The sequence below is a fragment of the Netta rufina genome (assembly GCF_964035555.1).
Source record: "Netta rufina genome assembly, chromosome: Z".
NCBI lineage: Eukaryota > Metazoa > Chordata > Aves > Anseriformes > Anatidae > Netta > Netta rufina.
Genome location: NC_140126.1, coordinates 59551569 through 59570512, shown reverse-complemented (window position 1 = coordinate 59570512; position 18944 = coordinate 59551569). Strand labels below are relative to the sequence as shown.

The window sequence follows — 18944 nt, the reverse complement described above, 5'->3', positions numbered from 1 at the left end:
AATTCCAGTGTGAACATTACAGTGTGAAATCACAATACCAGAACACAGAGTTCTTTAAGGGTCACTCAGAACGCTGCTTTCAATCATGCGACATATGATGCCAGTGCTCACTTTACCAAATAGGCATCAGATAATAGAGGGTGGTTTACTGTTCCAAGGGAAACTGCCATTTCAGTGCTAATGGACAAAATGAAGGGACATCAACACGCTAAGAATACACACATACAATTAAAACTGCTTGTAACGGGCAGAATTCCTATCTAACTTCCCAAGCAGTATCCTCCTTGCAGAGATGTTAATGCTAATGCTGCCTCTCATTCCCAGGCAAGCAGATTCCACCTCTAAATGCAATTAGAGAAATGGACTGTTACTTGGAAATACAGCTGCATGCACGTTACCATGTAGTCTCTCTCATTCTCTGGGTAAGGAAATACAGCAGAAGCTAATAGAAATAAAACAAAACAAATTATTGAGGAGAATACTATTCCTAGGGTTACTAAGCAGTACACTACAGCTTGTCAGGAACATTTTTAATAGCCCAAGCTCCTGGCACTGCTGCTTATGTTTGCTTATATATAAGCAGAAGGAGTAATACTCCATATAGCATCAGACGTTTCAGTCAAGAGGTACAAAAAGAAGCAACACATTGCAGTGCTAAACACTTAAAAGGCCACACCTAAAGCTCATTTAACATTTTTCTGTCCTCTTACAATTACACAGCATAATATACACTGAAAGCTTTCCTATTCCCTTACTGGATTTCATATATGAAGAACCGACAATTTCTTTTTTGCCTGTATTTTTTCTTACTTTTCTTTACATGAGCTTCCTGCTAGTCAAAGGGATGAAAACCTCAATGCCTACTTTATCCTAATTTAAAGGGAATCAAACTAACAGTATTTTATAATGTCTTCAAACAACCAAACACAACTCGCCATACTCACCTATGCCCAATTATTCTCTCACACAAACTTATTACAGCTACTGAGGATGTAAAACCAAGTATAGCCAAACATATAGCCAAATCTTCATAGGCTCAGCATAATCCTCAGAAGGTTCATAATCTGATCAAATCAATGCCATTTTTCATATTAACAGTCATGAGACATTTTCCCCAAAAGCTCCGCTTCCCGTGCTACAGATGGCAGGGAAGTTTTGTATATAGACAAAATCACAGAATCATTAAGATTGGAAAAGATCTCCAAGATCATCTGGTCCAACCATCCCCCTACTACCAATGTCACCCACTAAACCATGTCCAACCTCTCCTTGAACGCCCCCAGGGACGGTGACTCCACCACCTCCCTGGGCAACCCGTCCCAGTGCCTGACTGCTCTTTCTGAGAAGAAAAGTCTCATCATTTCTAGCCTGAATCTTCCCTGGTGCAACTTGAGGCCATTCCCTCTTTTCTTTTACATGAGGGTTTGGTTTCCAATGTCCATATTTAGGCTTCCCAAATTAATTGTCATGTTGGTGAAAGTGAGAAAGTTACAGTAAAGAAGTCACAGAAAATTCAGCTTGAAAGGTGGAATTGTTGAAAGGATGCAAATTACTGAAAAAAAAAAAGGAGATTCAAACAAAAAAGCTTAAACAACTTTTAACTGTAGAGGTTACTCCACTTGTGCTGTAAGACTTTCCTGCCTTTAGCCTTTAAACCAATGACTCATGAAAATGATATCTTCAAATTTACAGGCAAGCAGCTAGTAGGACTTTTGAAAAAATGTTGTACAACAGTAAATCAGGAAGCACAAGCACTTTTGAGCCTTTTGAACTGTCTGCTAATTAATTACAATACTGAAACAATGAAACAAAGGCCCATTAAAAAAAAAAAAAAAACTCTCATAAAGAAGAAAATAGAAATTAAACATGTTGTCGGGGTGAGGACTTGAAACAAATGAATTACGCTTGCTCAGATTAACAGGGGCATTCCAACCGCCCCCCCTTCAGACAGAAAACACAACAGGGCAGGTCTTCTTGCCACCAGCGGGTGCCCCTTAGCTGGAAGCAGCTCCAGCTGTCAGGTTGCTGTCAGAGCATAAAGCGCACCAACACTCCCTTCTCCCACCCTTTTGTTCCTACTAAATACGTGCACTGTGCTCAGCAGCCTCTGCTGTTAAACAATTCATTTTTCCTTGCCCCCTCTGTTTTAGGAGGAGGTAAAAATAGCAGGACTTAGTCACAAAATGTAAAGCTCATTTCCTGTACCTTAGTGCCTCATTCTTTCACCTCCTTGTCCATAGGATTTGGCTACCAAATAGGTCTTAATCTGTAAACAAATGATTTGCTCTACAATTAAACCATTCATTTCCTTTTTTTTTTTTTTCTTTCTTTGGCTGTTTGGCTGCTGTCCAATGTGGAGGCTCATAGGTTCTTCTATTATTTAGTGCTGGTTAAAAGGCAATAAGCTCATTTAGAGTTTATAAAACTATAAGCTATCAACAAAAGCATTTAATGCTTCTCACAAGCACCGTGGCTTTTGCCTGAAAAATTAATAATGTGGGGTTGTGTGCGTGCATGTGTATGTGTACATACCTTTGGGCGTGGGGGGCTGTTTTTTTATGTGCTGCCCTGGTTAAGCACTGCGGATATCTTTAAGCCTGTTCCTGTAAGCTGTAAATACATACATTTCACTTTGGCTTCAATTATCAGTGTGGTTTTTTTCTCAACAGCTGATAATCATAAGAACTGCAATTCACCTTGACTACAGAGCTGGCCCTCACAGACTTTGACGTCGCATGAGAAAAGAAAAAAGGTCATGCTGCTGCAGCATTTCACCATGTTTGCAAATACTGTTTCCTTATAAAATGATGTTGTGAATCACAGGAGTCTACAAGAGGAAGCGAAATCTTTAGAGAAATAAATAACATTCTAGGTTTCTCATCTCTACAGTGAAGAGTCATTTTTGACCCAAGAGAAAACAGGGTAACATCAAGGTCATTTTCCTCTATCTCTCCTTTTACATTTTTGTTCCTGCTGCAAAATACTTTCTCAGGAACTGTGAACCCAAACACGATGTGTATGCGTGTTCACCTCCCCTCAGATATTCATATATATATATATACCATGCGGCTAGCAGGCTACCAACTCAACGCGGGATGGTAAAGACAGTGAAACATTTCAAAAAAAAATCTGTCTGAAGTAAGTGAATTACTGCAAATGAACAGCTAAATTTACAGGTGCAAATCTCATTTAGAAATGACAGGTACTTAGCAATATCAACTTCAGCAATATACTCCCAATGAAATTCCGCAAGCCTATTTAAAGTCTATTACGGCTGCTGACATCAATCTGCCAAGCTGCAGAGTGCTAAACTCTACCGAAGATTTGCACCTATAAATTTAGCTACTGGTACATTTGAATTAAATATACTGTGTTTCTCCATATAGGCAACTACAGACATAAGGCTCTGAGGAAGAAGGGCAATCAAGCAGAACTGTCATGGAAGCTTCAATACTGGTTTTGCCCAAACAAAAGTTCAGCCTGCCAGCAGGGTTTAGATTCCAGTCCTTTCTGCAGTGAATTAATCCAGATCTCTGGACTTTCCACCCAAAAATACACTTCTTTCCCAGCGAACTGTAAAAGCTGTATCCCTAATGAAATTACTCCTAGGAATACAAATGTTACCTGAGAATCCCAAAACTCCATTTATGTCAAATCTTTTAAAGATACACCCATGTACTCATGTAGATACAAGTATACACAAGTACAGACACCTATAGGTGGATGCACGCAAACAGATTTTGATTAGCTCTATGTACAAAAACTCACTAAAGACCAAACACAGCTCTGTCTCTCCCCTACCAACCTTTCAAATGATGACTTCTGGAGTCATGGATAATAAGTCGCTTGCAGACAGGCGGCAACTAACTATGTTCATTCTCAAAAACTACAATAAAGGTAAAAAAAAATAAAAAATTGTTGTGCTAGCCCTGAAAAAAAAAAAAAAAAAAAGTGCTTTGTATCCTGCTTTGGCATAGTAGTCATAAATTTAACCTTAATTATAAGTATTGTTCATTTTTAGAATTTATCCATATGTGATGCATCTTCTTTAATTACCAGTCAGCTGAAAAGGTTTTGTAAACATAAAGCAGTAAGAGGCATTTTAAGTCTACAATAAATATTACAGTTTGAGGAAAAAGGTAAATCTTGGAAGTGCTTTGAAAATAGTTGGCAACTCTTCCTCCCAGCATAAATCTGAAGGCTCAAAAATAAATATTCAAGAGCATTAATTTGTTTCTAGATGTGTGCGTGCAAGTAAAACAGCAGCCATAATGTGGAAATTTGAGTCACATTTTGCAACTAATTGGAAGCAGATTAGAATTCTGCCTCAGGGGAACATTGTCAAACTAGAAGCTGGAGCAAATGAAGAAAGAGGTGAAAGCATCGTGAAGAGCTGACAGATTTACAGTGCTCAAGGCAACAAACGGGTACTAGATGAAAATGAATGTGCCTCACTGTACTGCATGCAGTTCTCAGTCATATCTCAGCAGTAACAGCATACAGCCATGAAACTATTATTTTCAGAGAGATGGTGAAGGAAAGAGTAAGAATGAGAAAAATACTATCCAGGTGGCGTGGAAAAAAAATTACGAATCATATTGAGACTCAAGTTGCTACAGGAATAATCAAATTGGTCATAGTAGACCCTGTTCTGTAACCTGGACTCATCTCAGGCAGGATTTACTCAGACATCAAGTAATGAACTACTTATTCGAGTTGAGCAAGAGTCAAACCATTAAGCACGTAGCAGAGAAAAAAAAAATCTAGCAGGTCTGATATTTTTAAAGCTAAGAATAACACAGAAGCCTGCAGACAGATACATCAGAGGCAAAGGGAAAATTCTTTTTTAAGGAGTGATTACAAAAGGTTGGAGGGGAATATAAAAATGAAAATAAAGCGTAGACAAAAATGTACCAATGCTGTAACGGAAACAGCTGCTAGCTTTCTCCTTCAGTGTTTGGCATCTGGTGCAGCATCAGAGGAAAGACTGTTAAAGGATCTGGACATGAAATGTAAATAAAGACTATTAGCCAAAACTCAGCTGATGTATTATAAAACGGTAGCATTTCTTTTTTATATATGTGTTTGTGCATGTATACACCCAATATACATACATACGTGTACACACACAAATATATGTATGTATTTGTTTATATGCATAGGTGTATACAACCCTATCCTTAAAAGGCAACTAGCAACGCTAAATTTATTACATGAGACTACACCTTACTAGCGGTTGAAGAGTGTCAGATGAGTTTAGCTTTATAGGAAAGCAGGGTGTGCCAACAACAATCTCCACTGTTCTCAAATTACAATTTTTTTTCCTTCAAATTCCTGAACTCCAGTGCAATTCAACATACCCTGTGTAACACTAATCCCAGGGCAAAAGTAACTGGTAAAACTCTACATCAAGTAGGTTCAGTAGAGCCAGCATGCCTCTGGAGTATTAGATCTGTATCTTCAGTGCGCACTAACTAAACAACTCCCTGGACATTTACTAAATCAGATTTAAAACTTCTAGCAGCAAAACACAGTTGCATTGAGGTCCATTTCTAATTTTATTTGCTTCTATTACCTTTTGTTGCAGAGATACAGATCTAGTTCCATTCTCTTCCTTCAAAAAGAAAGAATTGGCAAGAACGCGAAGCCCTGGAACATGCAACTACTGCCATTACCCCACTGCTTTAAGCCTATAATAAAGCACAGATTTGATAGTCCTACCCATGTAGTGTGGCGAACCACACACAAATAAACAGTTCTCCATGAAGAATGAAAACCCAAAGACCAAACTCTTCCAATTCAAACATTATTGTTGCTTTTAACATGAGCCATCTGCAGGAATCAGCCAAGGAGGTGACAGGAAATCCAAAAATAATTTGGTCTGGCCCTGTGCACTATGAGAACTGAGATTACAAGTTGCATTTAACTCTTCTCAATGGTTGAGGGAAGCAGTGAAAACTGTAAAATCTGTGCTTGTGTAATGTAGACCTATGGGCACACAGAGATACACTTCTACCATAGCTTAATGCAGTATCACTGAAATTCACCAATGAAGGTGGCATTTGAGTAGTGTGAATTTAGGAGTGGGGGATGGACTTAACAGGGCCCCTGAATTAACTCAATGGCTAATGCAATAAATTAAGTGTGTGCAAAACCAAAGCACCTTGTGCATCAGAGGCCAGATGCACCTCAAAATTTCCTGGGAAACTCAGCCTAAACTTGAATGCTGCCTTTTATCAGAATAATGGAAAGTGAATTCTAGGAGTTTACATAAGTGTGACCAATTGGAGCTTACTCTTCTGTTGCTAATTGGAGCACGAAAAAAAAAAAAAAAAAAAAAAGCCAGTTTCTGAGAGCAAACTACAAATATACTTTTTTATACTCCACTGCCATATGATAAGAAACAGAATCAAGCTGACTGGTAGAAACTTGACTGGCAACCAAAGACCAAGCTATTATTTCAAACTGTTATGGGAAAGCAATAAAATTGCTACCAGGTCTCCTCATGTTACTCTTCAATAAAAAGAAGCCATCAGGGAAATAAGAGGAAAAGAAAACACATCAAAACCTCTAAAGTTCCTTTAAGTAAAAGTATACTTTTGTGGCATAATGCCATCTGCTTGCTGGTTAACATGACAAGACAATTCAATAACTAGAATACCAGTGTTCCGAAAACACCAAGTAACCACAATCAATAGATTTTTAGTTTGCTCTTTTGACTGCAAAAAAAATTGTGTTCATACACCACTATTGGCATATGCTTCAAATATCCCCATGGGCACATTTTTCTTGTGTTATTATTTGACAGTGGAGATTCCCAGGAGACTGAATCACCTCAGCCAAGCTGGGTTTGTGCCCAGGAATAAGATTTAGTCTAGAATGAATCAAAAACTGGGAGAGGAAAATGGGAGAAGATTAAGTTAACCAATTTTAAGTGCTTACTATTTCTAAAAACAATACTAAGTCATACTGGTTGAGGAAGGCTTATCATAAAGGACACAATTCAATATTGCCCTTCTTTGCATTAAAAATTACTTAACAGAAAAAAAGGAATTTCAAATTTAAATTTCCAATGGCTTTTTTTTTGAATAGCCTCTGTGGAAATTACAGGTAGATGTTAGAGAAGGTGAGATTTAGCAGCGTTTGCTTGCCTATTAGAAAAGCAGATATAACACACTTCTCTCCATAAAAATGCAACTTTTTTACTGGTAGTGTTGTGATCAAACACCATAGCTACCCTTCAGGTCGAAAATCTAAATACATGTACAATCCTCAAACCTCTTTCATTGCATGCAACTTACCCTACTCACTCTTAAATCTTTCGATCAAATAGCCCTGTTTATAAACACAGAGTGTGTATGTATACATGCACACATACACAAAGCCATAAGAAGCAACCATCTATTCCTACCCGCCTGAATCTTCTTTTAGCTTTTTGGAAAAAAAAAAAAAAAAAAGGAAAAACAAAAATTACAAAGAACATGCTTGTCAGTCAAGTCACTCTGAATAGTTTTACAACCTTTCATTCAAATGTAAAGACTTTGTTCCAATTGCCAAGACCATTTAGCCCAAATTAAGACAAAATGCAAAAGAGAGGCTTATTGAAACCCTGGCTACAACACAACCCAAAATCACAGTCTGATCTTTGCATTTGCCCAAATGGCTACTCATAGCCTGCAGTGAACTGTGGGTTTAATTAATGAACATAATCAGAAAAATCTTGTGATTTAAAATCTCATATTAAGAAAACCCCAGAAGTCCTTCTATGAAAACTGGTTATTATCTTTATTCAAATTATCTTATTTCAAACATATTTTTAAGCAAATTAAAAAATGATAGCTTGCATTATTATTCACTTTGGTTAAACACTGCACCACAAAAGAGCATGGGCAGAAACATTCTGATGTGAAAATAGAAAAGTCTGTCAAATAGAAAAAAAAAAAGAAACATGAACAAGCTTTTATGAATTTTAAAAAGATATTTACATTTTGTATTTACATCATAATCAGCAATTTTCACACAACCATTTTGCTATCTTTCACCCAACAGGGAATGCTGTACATAGACCAGAGGTTTTAGAAGATCAATGTATTTCCTGTGATTATTATTAACAAATAAAAATAACTCCCCAGTATGAAAATATAGCGAAACAAACACAAGCTTTTAGCAGAACTATGGCCAGCCCTTCAACAGAAGTGAATGCACCCACAGCTGTGACCACCATCTGAGGACCCATGAGAGGATGTATTTATTATAAGCAATAAAGCACAATCAAGAAGTCAGATAAGCTCTCTGTCCTTCCAGGAAACGCAGTGACATATTGTAGTGTACACTACAACATTACGTAAGGACAAGGTAAAGCCAGCATAGTGTCAACCCTGTTAAGAATAACCTGTCTGTTGGATCAGCTGTACTAAGTACATTAGCTCAGAGCAAGGCAGACTAAAACCTGGTTATACTTGGCAATCTCACCTGTATACTGTGGAACAAACCTGGAATACATAGCTGACTGGCAACGCAAAACCTGAGTGCTACAACTGAGGAACACTGAACATCCAGCAAGTACATGCCAAGCCGCCCAAGTATCCCTGGAAGTAACACAACCTGTTTCTAAGAGTGGATGATGGAAATCCCAAATACCTAACTCAATGTCTTTATCGGAAACAGCAGTGAAGGTGGTATTTCCAATAGCAGAAATGTTAGTGTTTCCGAGTCTGCCTTCCTGACAATGCTTGTAAAACGTGCTCAGGTACCATGTGCACTGGCAACACCACCCCAGGCTGCCAGAAACACATCCTGTAACTAAAAGGAGCACTTCAAAGACTTGCAGCCAAGGCTATGGGCAGCTGGGTCAACAGCAGCGCAGTCTGTCAAGACACACTGGGCACTCTCAAGGCAGTTGTTCAAGGCCTACTTGGCCTACGCCTCCCATTCCATTTCCTTCTGTCCTCTGCTCAGGAAGGTCTTCTGACCTACTGTTTCACAGACCCCACTTGGTGACCATTAATCCAATGTGTGGTTTCTGGACAGGTGGGATCCTCCTGGCCCAGAAGAGAGAAAAGGGTGCCTGTATGCAGCTGTGTGGTGCACTCAATAGTCAGCACCATTTCAAGGGTGTCTCAGCTTGCCCACTCTCCCTTCTACCTGCCCCCTGGGCTTTAACCATGTAGCATGTGGTCTGGCTCTCAGCTGGAACACCACCTCCAAACACCCTGCGGAGCTGACAAAGTGACCCCTCAGGACACGCTCAAGCATCCTGTGCTTTAGGGACTCGCCATGGAGACCACAGCAAATCTGGGAAGTCCAGGCAGGGCACTGGGGCCAAGCAACCACCAGGCATGCAGGTACAGAACAGACTGGATGATGGATTTTCTGAGGACGAGTCCTGCCGCCACTGATGTAACAACGTTTAGCCCAGCGTTACGAATGCAGATTGCAGGGATGGTAGAGCAAACTGATGGGAACGCTGCCTTCAGGATGTGTTCAATTAGCAGAAGGCAGCCCAGGCTCTCCTGTAAACACCAAGGGAAGGATGGAGGTGGCACCTTCTCAAAACCGCATCATGCACAAACCACAACAGCTTTAGCGTGCAAGAAAACCCACACATCCCTGACTTCCAATTTACGTTGCCATTGTCAAAACACTTTTCCAACAGTCAAGGCCCTCAGCAGAGGAGCAGGAACGTGGCCAGAGCCTGGGGTCTGGGCTTCACCTTTCAGCCTGGACCGTGCGGATCCACCCCGCAGCCCGCCATTAACTTGTCTGCTTCCTGTCAGACCACGCACAGATAATGCCATTTATCTCGGGGCGGCACAACACCAGTCATTAGCTTCAGTCAAAGGCCTCCAACAAAGGCCGGATGGCGTTTTATCCAGGGCTCGCAGGCTGCAGCCAGGAATCGCACTGCCAGACAGGTCAGAACTCAAGTTATCTTTAAAAGAGTAATTTTCCTGCTATCAATGATCCTAGAACAACTCTCCCAAGTCTCTGCACGGAAAAATTTCGTCAATGGTTTTATCGTATGCGATTAGGTGACTGATAAGAGCTTGCTAAAGTTATCTTTGGAGAGTCTTCTTTTTATTTTTTTTCCCCTCCTTCCTTTTACCTCTTGGGGAAAAACTGACAGAATAATTCAGGTTCTAGCTAAATAGTAAGATCTTTGAAGAACTGACCCTTATTGTGTTTGCCTGCAGGAGGTGATTCACTATTATAAATTCTTCAATGACTGAGCTTCTGGAAATCTCTTTAAATGAAAGTGGAACCACTTAACTGTATGTAGGAACATGTGTTTTCGCAGTCTCTCCTGTATTATTGCATTTCAGAAAGCTTCTATAAAGTGCCAGGTGAACTTTTTAAAATAATGATAATAATAATAAAAAAGGAGAGAGTCTCAAAAATATGGGCAAATCTCAACTATTCGATTCCTGGTTTTATGCTGAAAACTAGGAACAGATGGTACTTTCCATGTTCCTTGAATCTGGTTATTGAACACCTCTGTGGTTACGGGAGATTTTGCTTAGCACTTTTAACATACATTTCATTTATTGGACTATAAAATGCTACTTTGGAAAAACAAGTCTTTATATAGCTATAATTAAAACAGTCTTGCAGCAAAGCCCTTTAACATGGAGAACATGGTTAACCTCATGACATCTGGACAATCAATCCCTTCCTTTTTACTGGGTATTTATGAAGTTATTAAAATTGTAAAATTACTGGTGCCGAAAGCGCAGCCTTTTCCCAGCAGTCCCACGCCGTGCCCCAGAGGCTCCGCGCAGGGGTGCCGCAGCAGGTCCGCTGGCGCGGCCGCGCCGGGGTCAGCGGCTTCACGCCCACCACCTCCCTCGGCCAAAGGGCAGCACCTCTTCACCCGGCTCAGAAAGCACCGCCACGCTGCGAGGCTGCCCTACAGGACTTTGAGAACCCTGAGCCGTGCTTATTGTTAGGCACCCATAGTTATCACTGTTTTTAACAGCTAAATCCCTTATGTAGCTTTCAAAACAGTTTGCTGTCAAACAACAATAGACTTTGTTCTTTAATTACAGCGGGTGACCTGCTTGCCCTTTTATTTCACAGTGAATAAACTACACCCAAGGCCAGCGAGGAAAGTACATGAAAAGCATATCGCCATAACACCATTAATCAAAGCATGTACCTCAATGATTTACATCAGTGGGTAAAATGCACACAAATTTCCTGACAAAGTGTAGATCACCCTCAATCCTGCCACGAGAAGCGAAGATAAAATGAACAATACCAGCCAACACGTTAATTTGCTGACGACAAGGTTCAGATGCGAAATTCAGTCTTAATCCAACACAACGTGCTATGACAACAGAAAAATCCAATCCTGGAATATCACTTGACATTCATTTAAAAACTGCACCTGACTACAGCTTGAGATCTTCTGTATTATTTTCAGTTAAACACACAGATTTTCATGTGCCAACTACCATTTTCCCATATCTCAGAGTACATTGTGACATTGTGTTTGAATCCCCAAATCTTTCTGCAATGCACAGAAAGTAATTTTTTGTAGATAAACTGAACTCTTTTCAATGTAACAGCTGTTAAAAATACAAAAACATAGCTAAAACAGATGAAGAGTTCATGCTGACAAACAGTAACTGTGCTAAAAATGGTATGGTATGGATAAGGAATGGAAAATGGAGACAGGTTTTAACACCAAAAATCTTAGGAGTGGTTAGCCTACCTGTCAAAGCTACTTATTCAGACATGTCACTGGTGGCTTAACCACAAAACGGGCTGCACGAATATAGCTCAAACATCTTAGAATTACAGCATACTTTGACTTTATCCACATATTAGGGGAGTGGCGACTTTTACAACATACTTGCGGTTTCTGCATAAAAGAGCCAGCAGAACACAGTCATTGATTTAATTAGGCTTCATAAGATCCTATTTATCATGTTTTACATGACTTTCTGCAGCAAGGAAACAGAATAAATAGTCCAAAAATAGACATTGAAGCATGCTGTGAAAACTAAACAGTGACTACAACTCCAGGGAATCTGCTCCAAGCTTTTCACAAATAGTAAACAAACGCAATTCTGTACCACATACAAAAAACCTTTAGATTTTGACTCAGCAGGCATTAACTCATTTCTATCTAGTAGGACGCATCCAGATTCATGAGACATGTCTTTCACAGCATTAAGATAACTGAAAATTGATTTTAACATGCAGGCTTGAAAATTATCTCTCTACAGACACAAGGTGCTTTATCCAAGTAAAGCACACCCAGCCTCATCTGAGCACAAATTTAAAACCTTTACAGGAAAAAAAAAAAAAAAAAAAAAAAAAGCCCTAATGGTTATTAACCATTTGGAAAAAAGCCAAAACAACAAACATAAAACACTGAAGTTTCACTTCTGCCACTGTCAGCAATGAGGTTTATTATTGTCGTATGTCAAGTAGGGAACATTCTCTAGGAAGAGAAACGCTAAGGGATGTTATTTAAGACAGCAAGCAAGCACACCAGTGTGCCAGACAATGGCCAACACTGCACGACTCTAATGTGCAAAGCCTGTATTAAAGTCACTGTGTGCCAACAGCACTGGCTGTTAGCAGAAATCCACGCTCCAACCCTCCTATTGGAGCAGCAGCCACAACGCCAAGGGTACCACCGGTTCTAAAGCACCCCGTACGTGTCTGCTCTGAATTTACAGACCGTCCCATTTACACTGCACATACGATTACTCGCACGTATGTGAGTTCTTCATACAATTTCCTGTGTGACTCGAGACTGAAAAGAACACAAAAACTGGAGAAACCACACCACTCTCTAATCTCTGTTGCCATGACAGCAGCCTTTGAGATACTGAAATGTTCAGATTGCCAGCTAAACAAAATTGTTGAATGTGAACATTTGGCTGAAAGATTAAAAGGCTAAGGGGGTTGCAAAAGGGCAGTACCTCCCACATTCCAGGCAGCCACTGAATCCAATCAAATGGCTCTGACTCTTTAACCACAACCATTGTGAAGACTGGATTAGGGCAATTTATCTAGATAGTTAAAACAGATTAGAGAACTGCAATTTGAAGACTATTGGCAACAAAAGTAAATGCCTACTGTACTAAGTTAATAAAGAGAGTATGAGATTTTAGGACACCTTCTCACAGTGAGCAGAACTTCCATAAATCAAAGTGCAAACATATACATATGCATTGAATCAATCTGGTTTGCTCTCATCTGCATTTAGAAAAGGTCACAAGGCTCATTCAAATTCATCTGTAGACACGCTATCTTAAAAGCAGTAATATGCATACAATATGAAATTTGATTTGTTCCTTGCCTCAAATACAAGCCCTTGAAATTATTTTCAAGTTTTCACCAATATCTCATGTCACAAACGCCCAAACCTAATCCTCAAAAGTCGACTTTGACGTTACAAAACCTTCAACAGCACTGAAATGCTAAAAAGCCGGTAACAGGTCATAAAGAGCCGTAACTTTTCCCTGAGACCTACAGCCCTCCCAGACGCTTGCAGACCATACCATTAACACCAGCCCGAAAGTTTTCCCATCACTGAGCATTCGCTCAGGGAAGCAGTAAAAGCAAATAGCAGACAATGAGGTCTCAGTCTAACACCCTGATACTACTCGCTCGTGGGGCGTCGACTTGCTCCACTTTTTGGGTAGGCTGGTAGGTAGGTAGGTAGGTTATCCGTGCTGGACAACCTGTGGAGTCCATCTGACCCGTGATCTAGCCCCCCCAGACCCCACGACAACGCCGCCTGCCCTGGGACGGAGCAGCTCCCGCTGACACCAGAACCTCCTCCAACAAACTGCTACAAAAGCCGTGCTCTGCCTCCACCCTTCCCTCTGAGCACAACGGTGGGCATTTATTCGTACAGAAAGCATCCTTGGCTGCCTTAACGGAAAGGAACAAAAGCACACACCCCCGCTTGGTGCCTTTCACACATTTCCACCACTCAGCACGCAAGCAGTGCACGTCCAAGCGCCAGCGGGGCTCAGACCAGCGAGCTCCCCTCTGCTCCGAGAGCCCTTTGGCACACACGTACGTGTGTGTCGGGACGAGGTGCCTCCCCTCCTGCCAGCCTCCGCCTTCCAGCAAGACCAGAGGCACCGCCTGCCTGCCGGATCATTCCTCTCTGCACCAGCACCCGGGGGCTGCTGCCCCACCACAGGAGCCCCCCTGTGCGACCAGCATCCCTCGTCCCCACAGAGGGGCACGGCACAGCCCAGGGGCCTCGTGGCTGCCTCGCTTTTCCCACCCTCGGCTCCTGAGAGCGCGACTAGGATGTGGGGACCCTGTGGCCTCATGGCAGGACAGTTAGCACGTGTCCGAGCTGCTGCTGGAGGAGCTGGAGCTGTGCACCCCCCGAGGCAAGTGGGGGCACCTCCAGCCTGCCACCCCACGTGCCGTCCCGCCGGTACCAGCACTGCTGCTCTCAGCTGACACCGGGGACAGCTCACCCGGGGTCACCTCGGGGCTTCTCCTCCTGGGCAAAGGCCACCAGAAGGCAGGGGCAGGATGGGAACGTTCTCTGTGTCTGGGTACAGCGGGGGAAATCGTGTGGGAAAGGAGCACACCCAAAACGTGGCGTCTCCCACCCAGGGGAGGAGGTTTGTGTCTTTTTTTAGAGGAAGAACAGACGCATGTTACGAACACAGAGCAGAGGTAACGAGACAGGAGCCAAACACACAGCTGTGGGAAGTTTATCATAGACACGGGGTGACACGGAAGAGGAGGTGGAGAGGAGCTTTGTCCTACCTTTTCTGTCTTCAACTTCTTGATTCGCCTGTGGCTCTCTTCCTCCTCCTCTTCCTTCTTTACCAAAATAGAGTTCCCCATTAACCCTGAATCCGGGGCACTTTTGCTCACCTCCCCGACGGCGGCGGCGGCAGCAGCGCAGTGGAAGGGGCTGCCGCTCCCACCGCCCTTGGACCCGTAGCCATAGAGGTGCCCTGGGGGGGCCTGGCCACTGCCACCCCCGGGGCCGTTGGGGTGGCCGGGCTGCAGGTCATGCTGCTTGTCCTTCCTGGACTTCCCCGCATCCTTATCCCGCTTGGAGCCTCTGCTGCCCTGGTTTTTACCTGGTTTCTCCTCTTTGTTTTTCCCACAAGAGGCAATAGTGGTGGTGGTGTTGCTGGTGTTGTTATTATTGCCGTTCGGGTTACCGCTCACGCTTTGACCCAGTGCTGAATTCATGCCAGTTGCCTCTCCAGGGCGCCCTTGGACTTCCTGCCTCTTGCCAGCACTGCTGATCTCAGGAATCCCATACAAGGCAGCAGAAGGCAGAGATTTATTAGCATCCTTAGAAGTTTTACTCCTTTTCACTTTTGATTTGCTAGTCTCTTTGTGAGAGGAATTCCCCTGGGGAGCAGAGGGCTGAACAGAAGCAAATTTTAGGCCATCAGCTAAGGCTGAGGTAGTATTAGCCCCACTGGAAGCCAGACCCCCGCAATCCTTGGAGCTGGTGTTGCTGCTGCTGGTGGTATTGGTAGAATTATTCATCTCAAATTTCTGTCTGTCCTTCTCCAAATCGGCGTCCAAATCGATTATTAAATTCCCAACACCGATTTCCCAATCATCGCCACTGTCATAAGTGTCAACCGCGTTTGGATCCACACCTTTTCCTGTAGTGGAAGTGTTCAATGACATCCTGAAGATGAGATCTCTAGAGTTAAAATCCGATGAACTTTCCTTTGGAGATGTGGGGACATTCGTCTATCTCCGCTGGGCTTTTTTAAGTTTTAATTCTTCTTGCCTTCCTTCCCCAGGTGTGTCTAGGTTTATAACCTGCAGTCCACGTCCACCTCTTCCTGTGAGAAGGGGAAAAGTCGGATATTTCTTGTCAGGGTCTTACCAGAATACAACACAACTAATAAAAAGGGCCAAGGTGGGGGGAGCGAAATCACTCACTATTTCCCCATTTTCCCCCTTAAGTTTGTTAAACCAGAGGCAATGGCTGTGATGCCTTTACAGTGAGCATCTTTAATCTAGTTGTATCCCAACATCCACAGTCTCTCTTTAAAAACATGTCCACAAATAGAAAAGAAATTTAAAAAAATATATTAATAACTGCATGATTTAAATCCACAAAGCTCAGGAAATACAGTCTTAGAAATGGTGCCTAGCTGTTGGAGCACATGTTGTAATCTAACCCCTTGGACCACCACCTAGGCACGAAAGGGAGAAAAGGAAGGACACAGATTCACTCCTCGCTGCATTCCATGGATTTCGTGGCTTTAAACCAGACTCTTGAAGTTCTGTGACTTTCCTATGTTATCTTTTACCCCTTTTCTACTTAATCTCTTTTTTTTTTTTTTGGAGGGAGGGGAGAGAGGGGGTTGAGGGAAGGGGGAAACCTAATTCTCCTTGACACGACACAGCTTTCTATTAAAAACCGACAACCCATAAACGCAAATGTTTACTGAAAAATATTAAACTCTATAGGCAAGAATAAAACAAAAAGGAAATAAAGAGATCTTTCTTTAAAATATATGCTCAAGATAACAGTTCTAAAAGCAGTTCTAACGCACTCCTAGGTCACACAATTGTTAGGTCTGTTAAATATAGTATTACTGACTGTACAGGAAACTGATTAAGACATACACTTTAAGTGATCTGCACCAAGGTGGCCTCAGTGACCGCAAATGAGTGTGTGTTTGACAAAGCTTAGTTAAAACGATTTTTAAAGGGATCTCTCCCTTTTACAGTCGACTGTCGAAATATTTATACATATATACACATAATGCTTACCTTTAATCCTTTATCATTTTTTAATTAAACCAGCAAATCAAAGTGCTGTTCCCACTCGTCTCAGCAACAACTCTGTGTCTCATTTTACTTAAAGAGCAAGTGAACAAGAAGTAGAAAGCAAGTATCATCTCAGCCAGTATAAATCGGTCAGTAACACATCTCCCCCTACTTTGGCACACGGATCAGAAGTCCTTTTTTGTTTGTTTGGTTTTTCCTCCTCGCTTAGAAAAATAATAAAAATTAAAAAAAAAAAAAAATTGCTGCTGTTCCTCACAACTTTACAAGCTGGTAGGTAATATTTCACATTCAGAACTGGAGCATCAGGTTTTTTTTTTGTTTTGTTTTGTTTTTGTATTTTTTTTTCCTTTTAGCTTTTTTTTTTTTTTTTTTTGCCTGTTTGCTTTCCTGAGTAAAAGCACGGAATCGTAATAATAATCACAGTAATTTAAAAAAATAAAATAAAAATGTTATCCCCAACTTCCCACTCCGTCTTCAGCCCCGTGCTCGGAGCCAGCCTGAGCAGTAAGTAATGATCCCGTGCAACAAACCTACAGGCGTCCGGGTGTTACGAGACAGAATGTGCTAACATCGGGATAAATTAGTGAAAGGGAGGAAGGGAAAAAAGAAGAAGAAAGGACTGAAAATCTGGGCTGGATTCCGCCTGTTAGTTGGGAAGTGGCATTTTTTTCGCCCGTCCTGACAGATCTGATTTCTTCAAGTAACTTGAGGGGGAGAAAGGGGGGGGAGGTGTGGGGGTGGGGAAGGGGGGGAGGGGAAGGGGGGGGTAAGCACTGATCTGATAAACCGGTTATCAAAACATTTGGGGGGGGGTGGGGGGGCGCCTTGACGGGGGAGGTGGGGGGGGGGTGGGGATGTGATGGGGGTGGGTGGGTGGGGGGGGCGGCTTCAAACCCGCCGCCGAGGAGAAATATCGTAATATTAAACAACAAAACACACAGGCACACACACACACACACACAACACGGGAGCTAATCAGTCACGCGGTAAGTAATTCGGTAATTAGAGCCCGAGGAGATAAAGCAGACGACCTTTTCTTCAGGACAGACCGCTCCCCCCTCATTGTCTCCGCCAGCCTCGCGGCGCAGCCCGGCTCCTTCCTCCCCCCATCCCCTCACCACCACCACCACCCTCCTCCTCCCCCCTCTCACCCCCCCCCCCCCCAACAAGTCAGACAGCCGCGGAGCTTTAAGCTTTAGTATTTTTAATTAGCCGGCGATGGGAAGCTAAAAGCCGTAATGAATTGCCGGCGGCGGGAGGGGGGGGGGGGGGGGAATGTGAGGAGAGGGAGGAGGGAGAGGAGGGGGGGGGGGTGTTGAGGGGTGGGGGGGGGGGGGGGGAGGGCGCTCGCGCCCAGCAACCGCCAACCCCCGCGGCGCGGCGGTTCCGTTACGGCTCGGGCGGCGCGCGCGCGCGCGTCACGTGACGCCCGCCGGCCGCCATTGGCTGGCGGGCGGGCGGCGGAGGGCGAGCGCTGAGGGGGGCGCGCCCGGCCCCTCGGCGGCGGCGGCGGAGGGGGAGCCGCTGCCACAGCCCCCCCCCCACACACACACACCCCCCTCCCCCTCCCTTCCCCCGGCTCTGTCCCCGTCCCCGTCCCCTCCACACCCGCCCAGCCCCGGTGCCCGGCCTCGTCTCACCCGCAGCGGCGTGTGAGGGAAGGAGGGCAGCGAGCGCTGCGGCGAGGCGCCTTACCGGCCGCTCCTCGCCTCACCGGGCGCTCCGCGCTCTCGCCTCGCGGCCGCCTCGCCCTGCGGCTGGGGATAACGGGCGGGCAACGGGCTGCCCCGTGACGAGACCAGCCCAGCCGAGCTGCCCCGTCCCGTCCCGTCCCGTTCCGGTCCCCCACGGGCAGCCCGGACCCCCGGCAGGCGCCCAGCCCCCTTCCCGCAGCGCACGGGGGGTGTGGGTGGCTGTGGGCACGCTGCGCTCGCCCTCCTGGCTCCATCCACGCTGCGCCGGGGATCGGCTTCTCCTCTCCTCAAAGCCCCGGAGAGCCCTGCTTCAACTCCCCACCACTCGCAGGAAAAAAAAAATAAATAATAAATAAATAATAAATAACAAGAATCCCCTCCAAGTGCTACGGACACCACGCAACCGTACTTACGGTCTGTATGGGCGCCAGCTGACCTTTTTCCTCCTAACTGCATAGAGTGTGTGTTTGTTGCAGCCGCTTT

The 18944-nt window shown here is 43.8% G+C and overlaps 1 protein-coding gene across 1 annotated transcript in view; it reads right to left on the bottom strand.

The window, feature by feature from the left end:
• ZNF608 (zinc finger protein 608) overlaps nucleotides 1–15648 on the bottom strand; it is a gene marked incomplete at both ends in the record, with an annotated part of 76710 nt that extends 61062 nt beyond the window's left edge. The window contains one exon of the mRNA XM_084305645.1: nucleotides 14758–15648. Coding sequence (XP_084161771.1) covers nucleotides 14758–15648 — 891 coding nt within the window. The remainder of the gene's footprint in view (nucleotides 1–14757) is intronic.
• Nucleotides 15649–18944: the final 3296 nt, after the last annotated feature.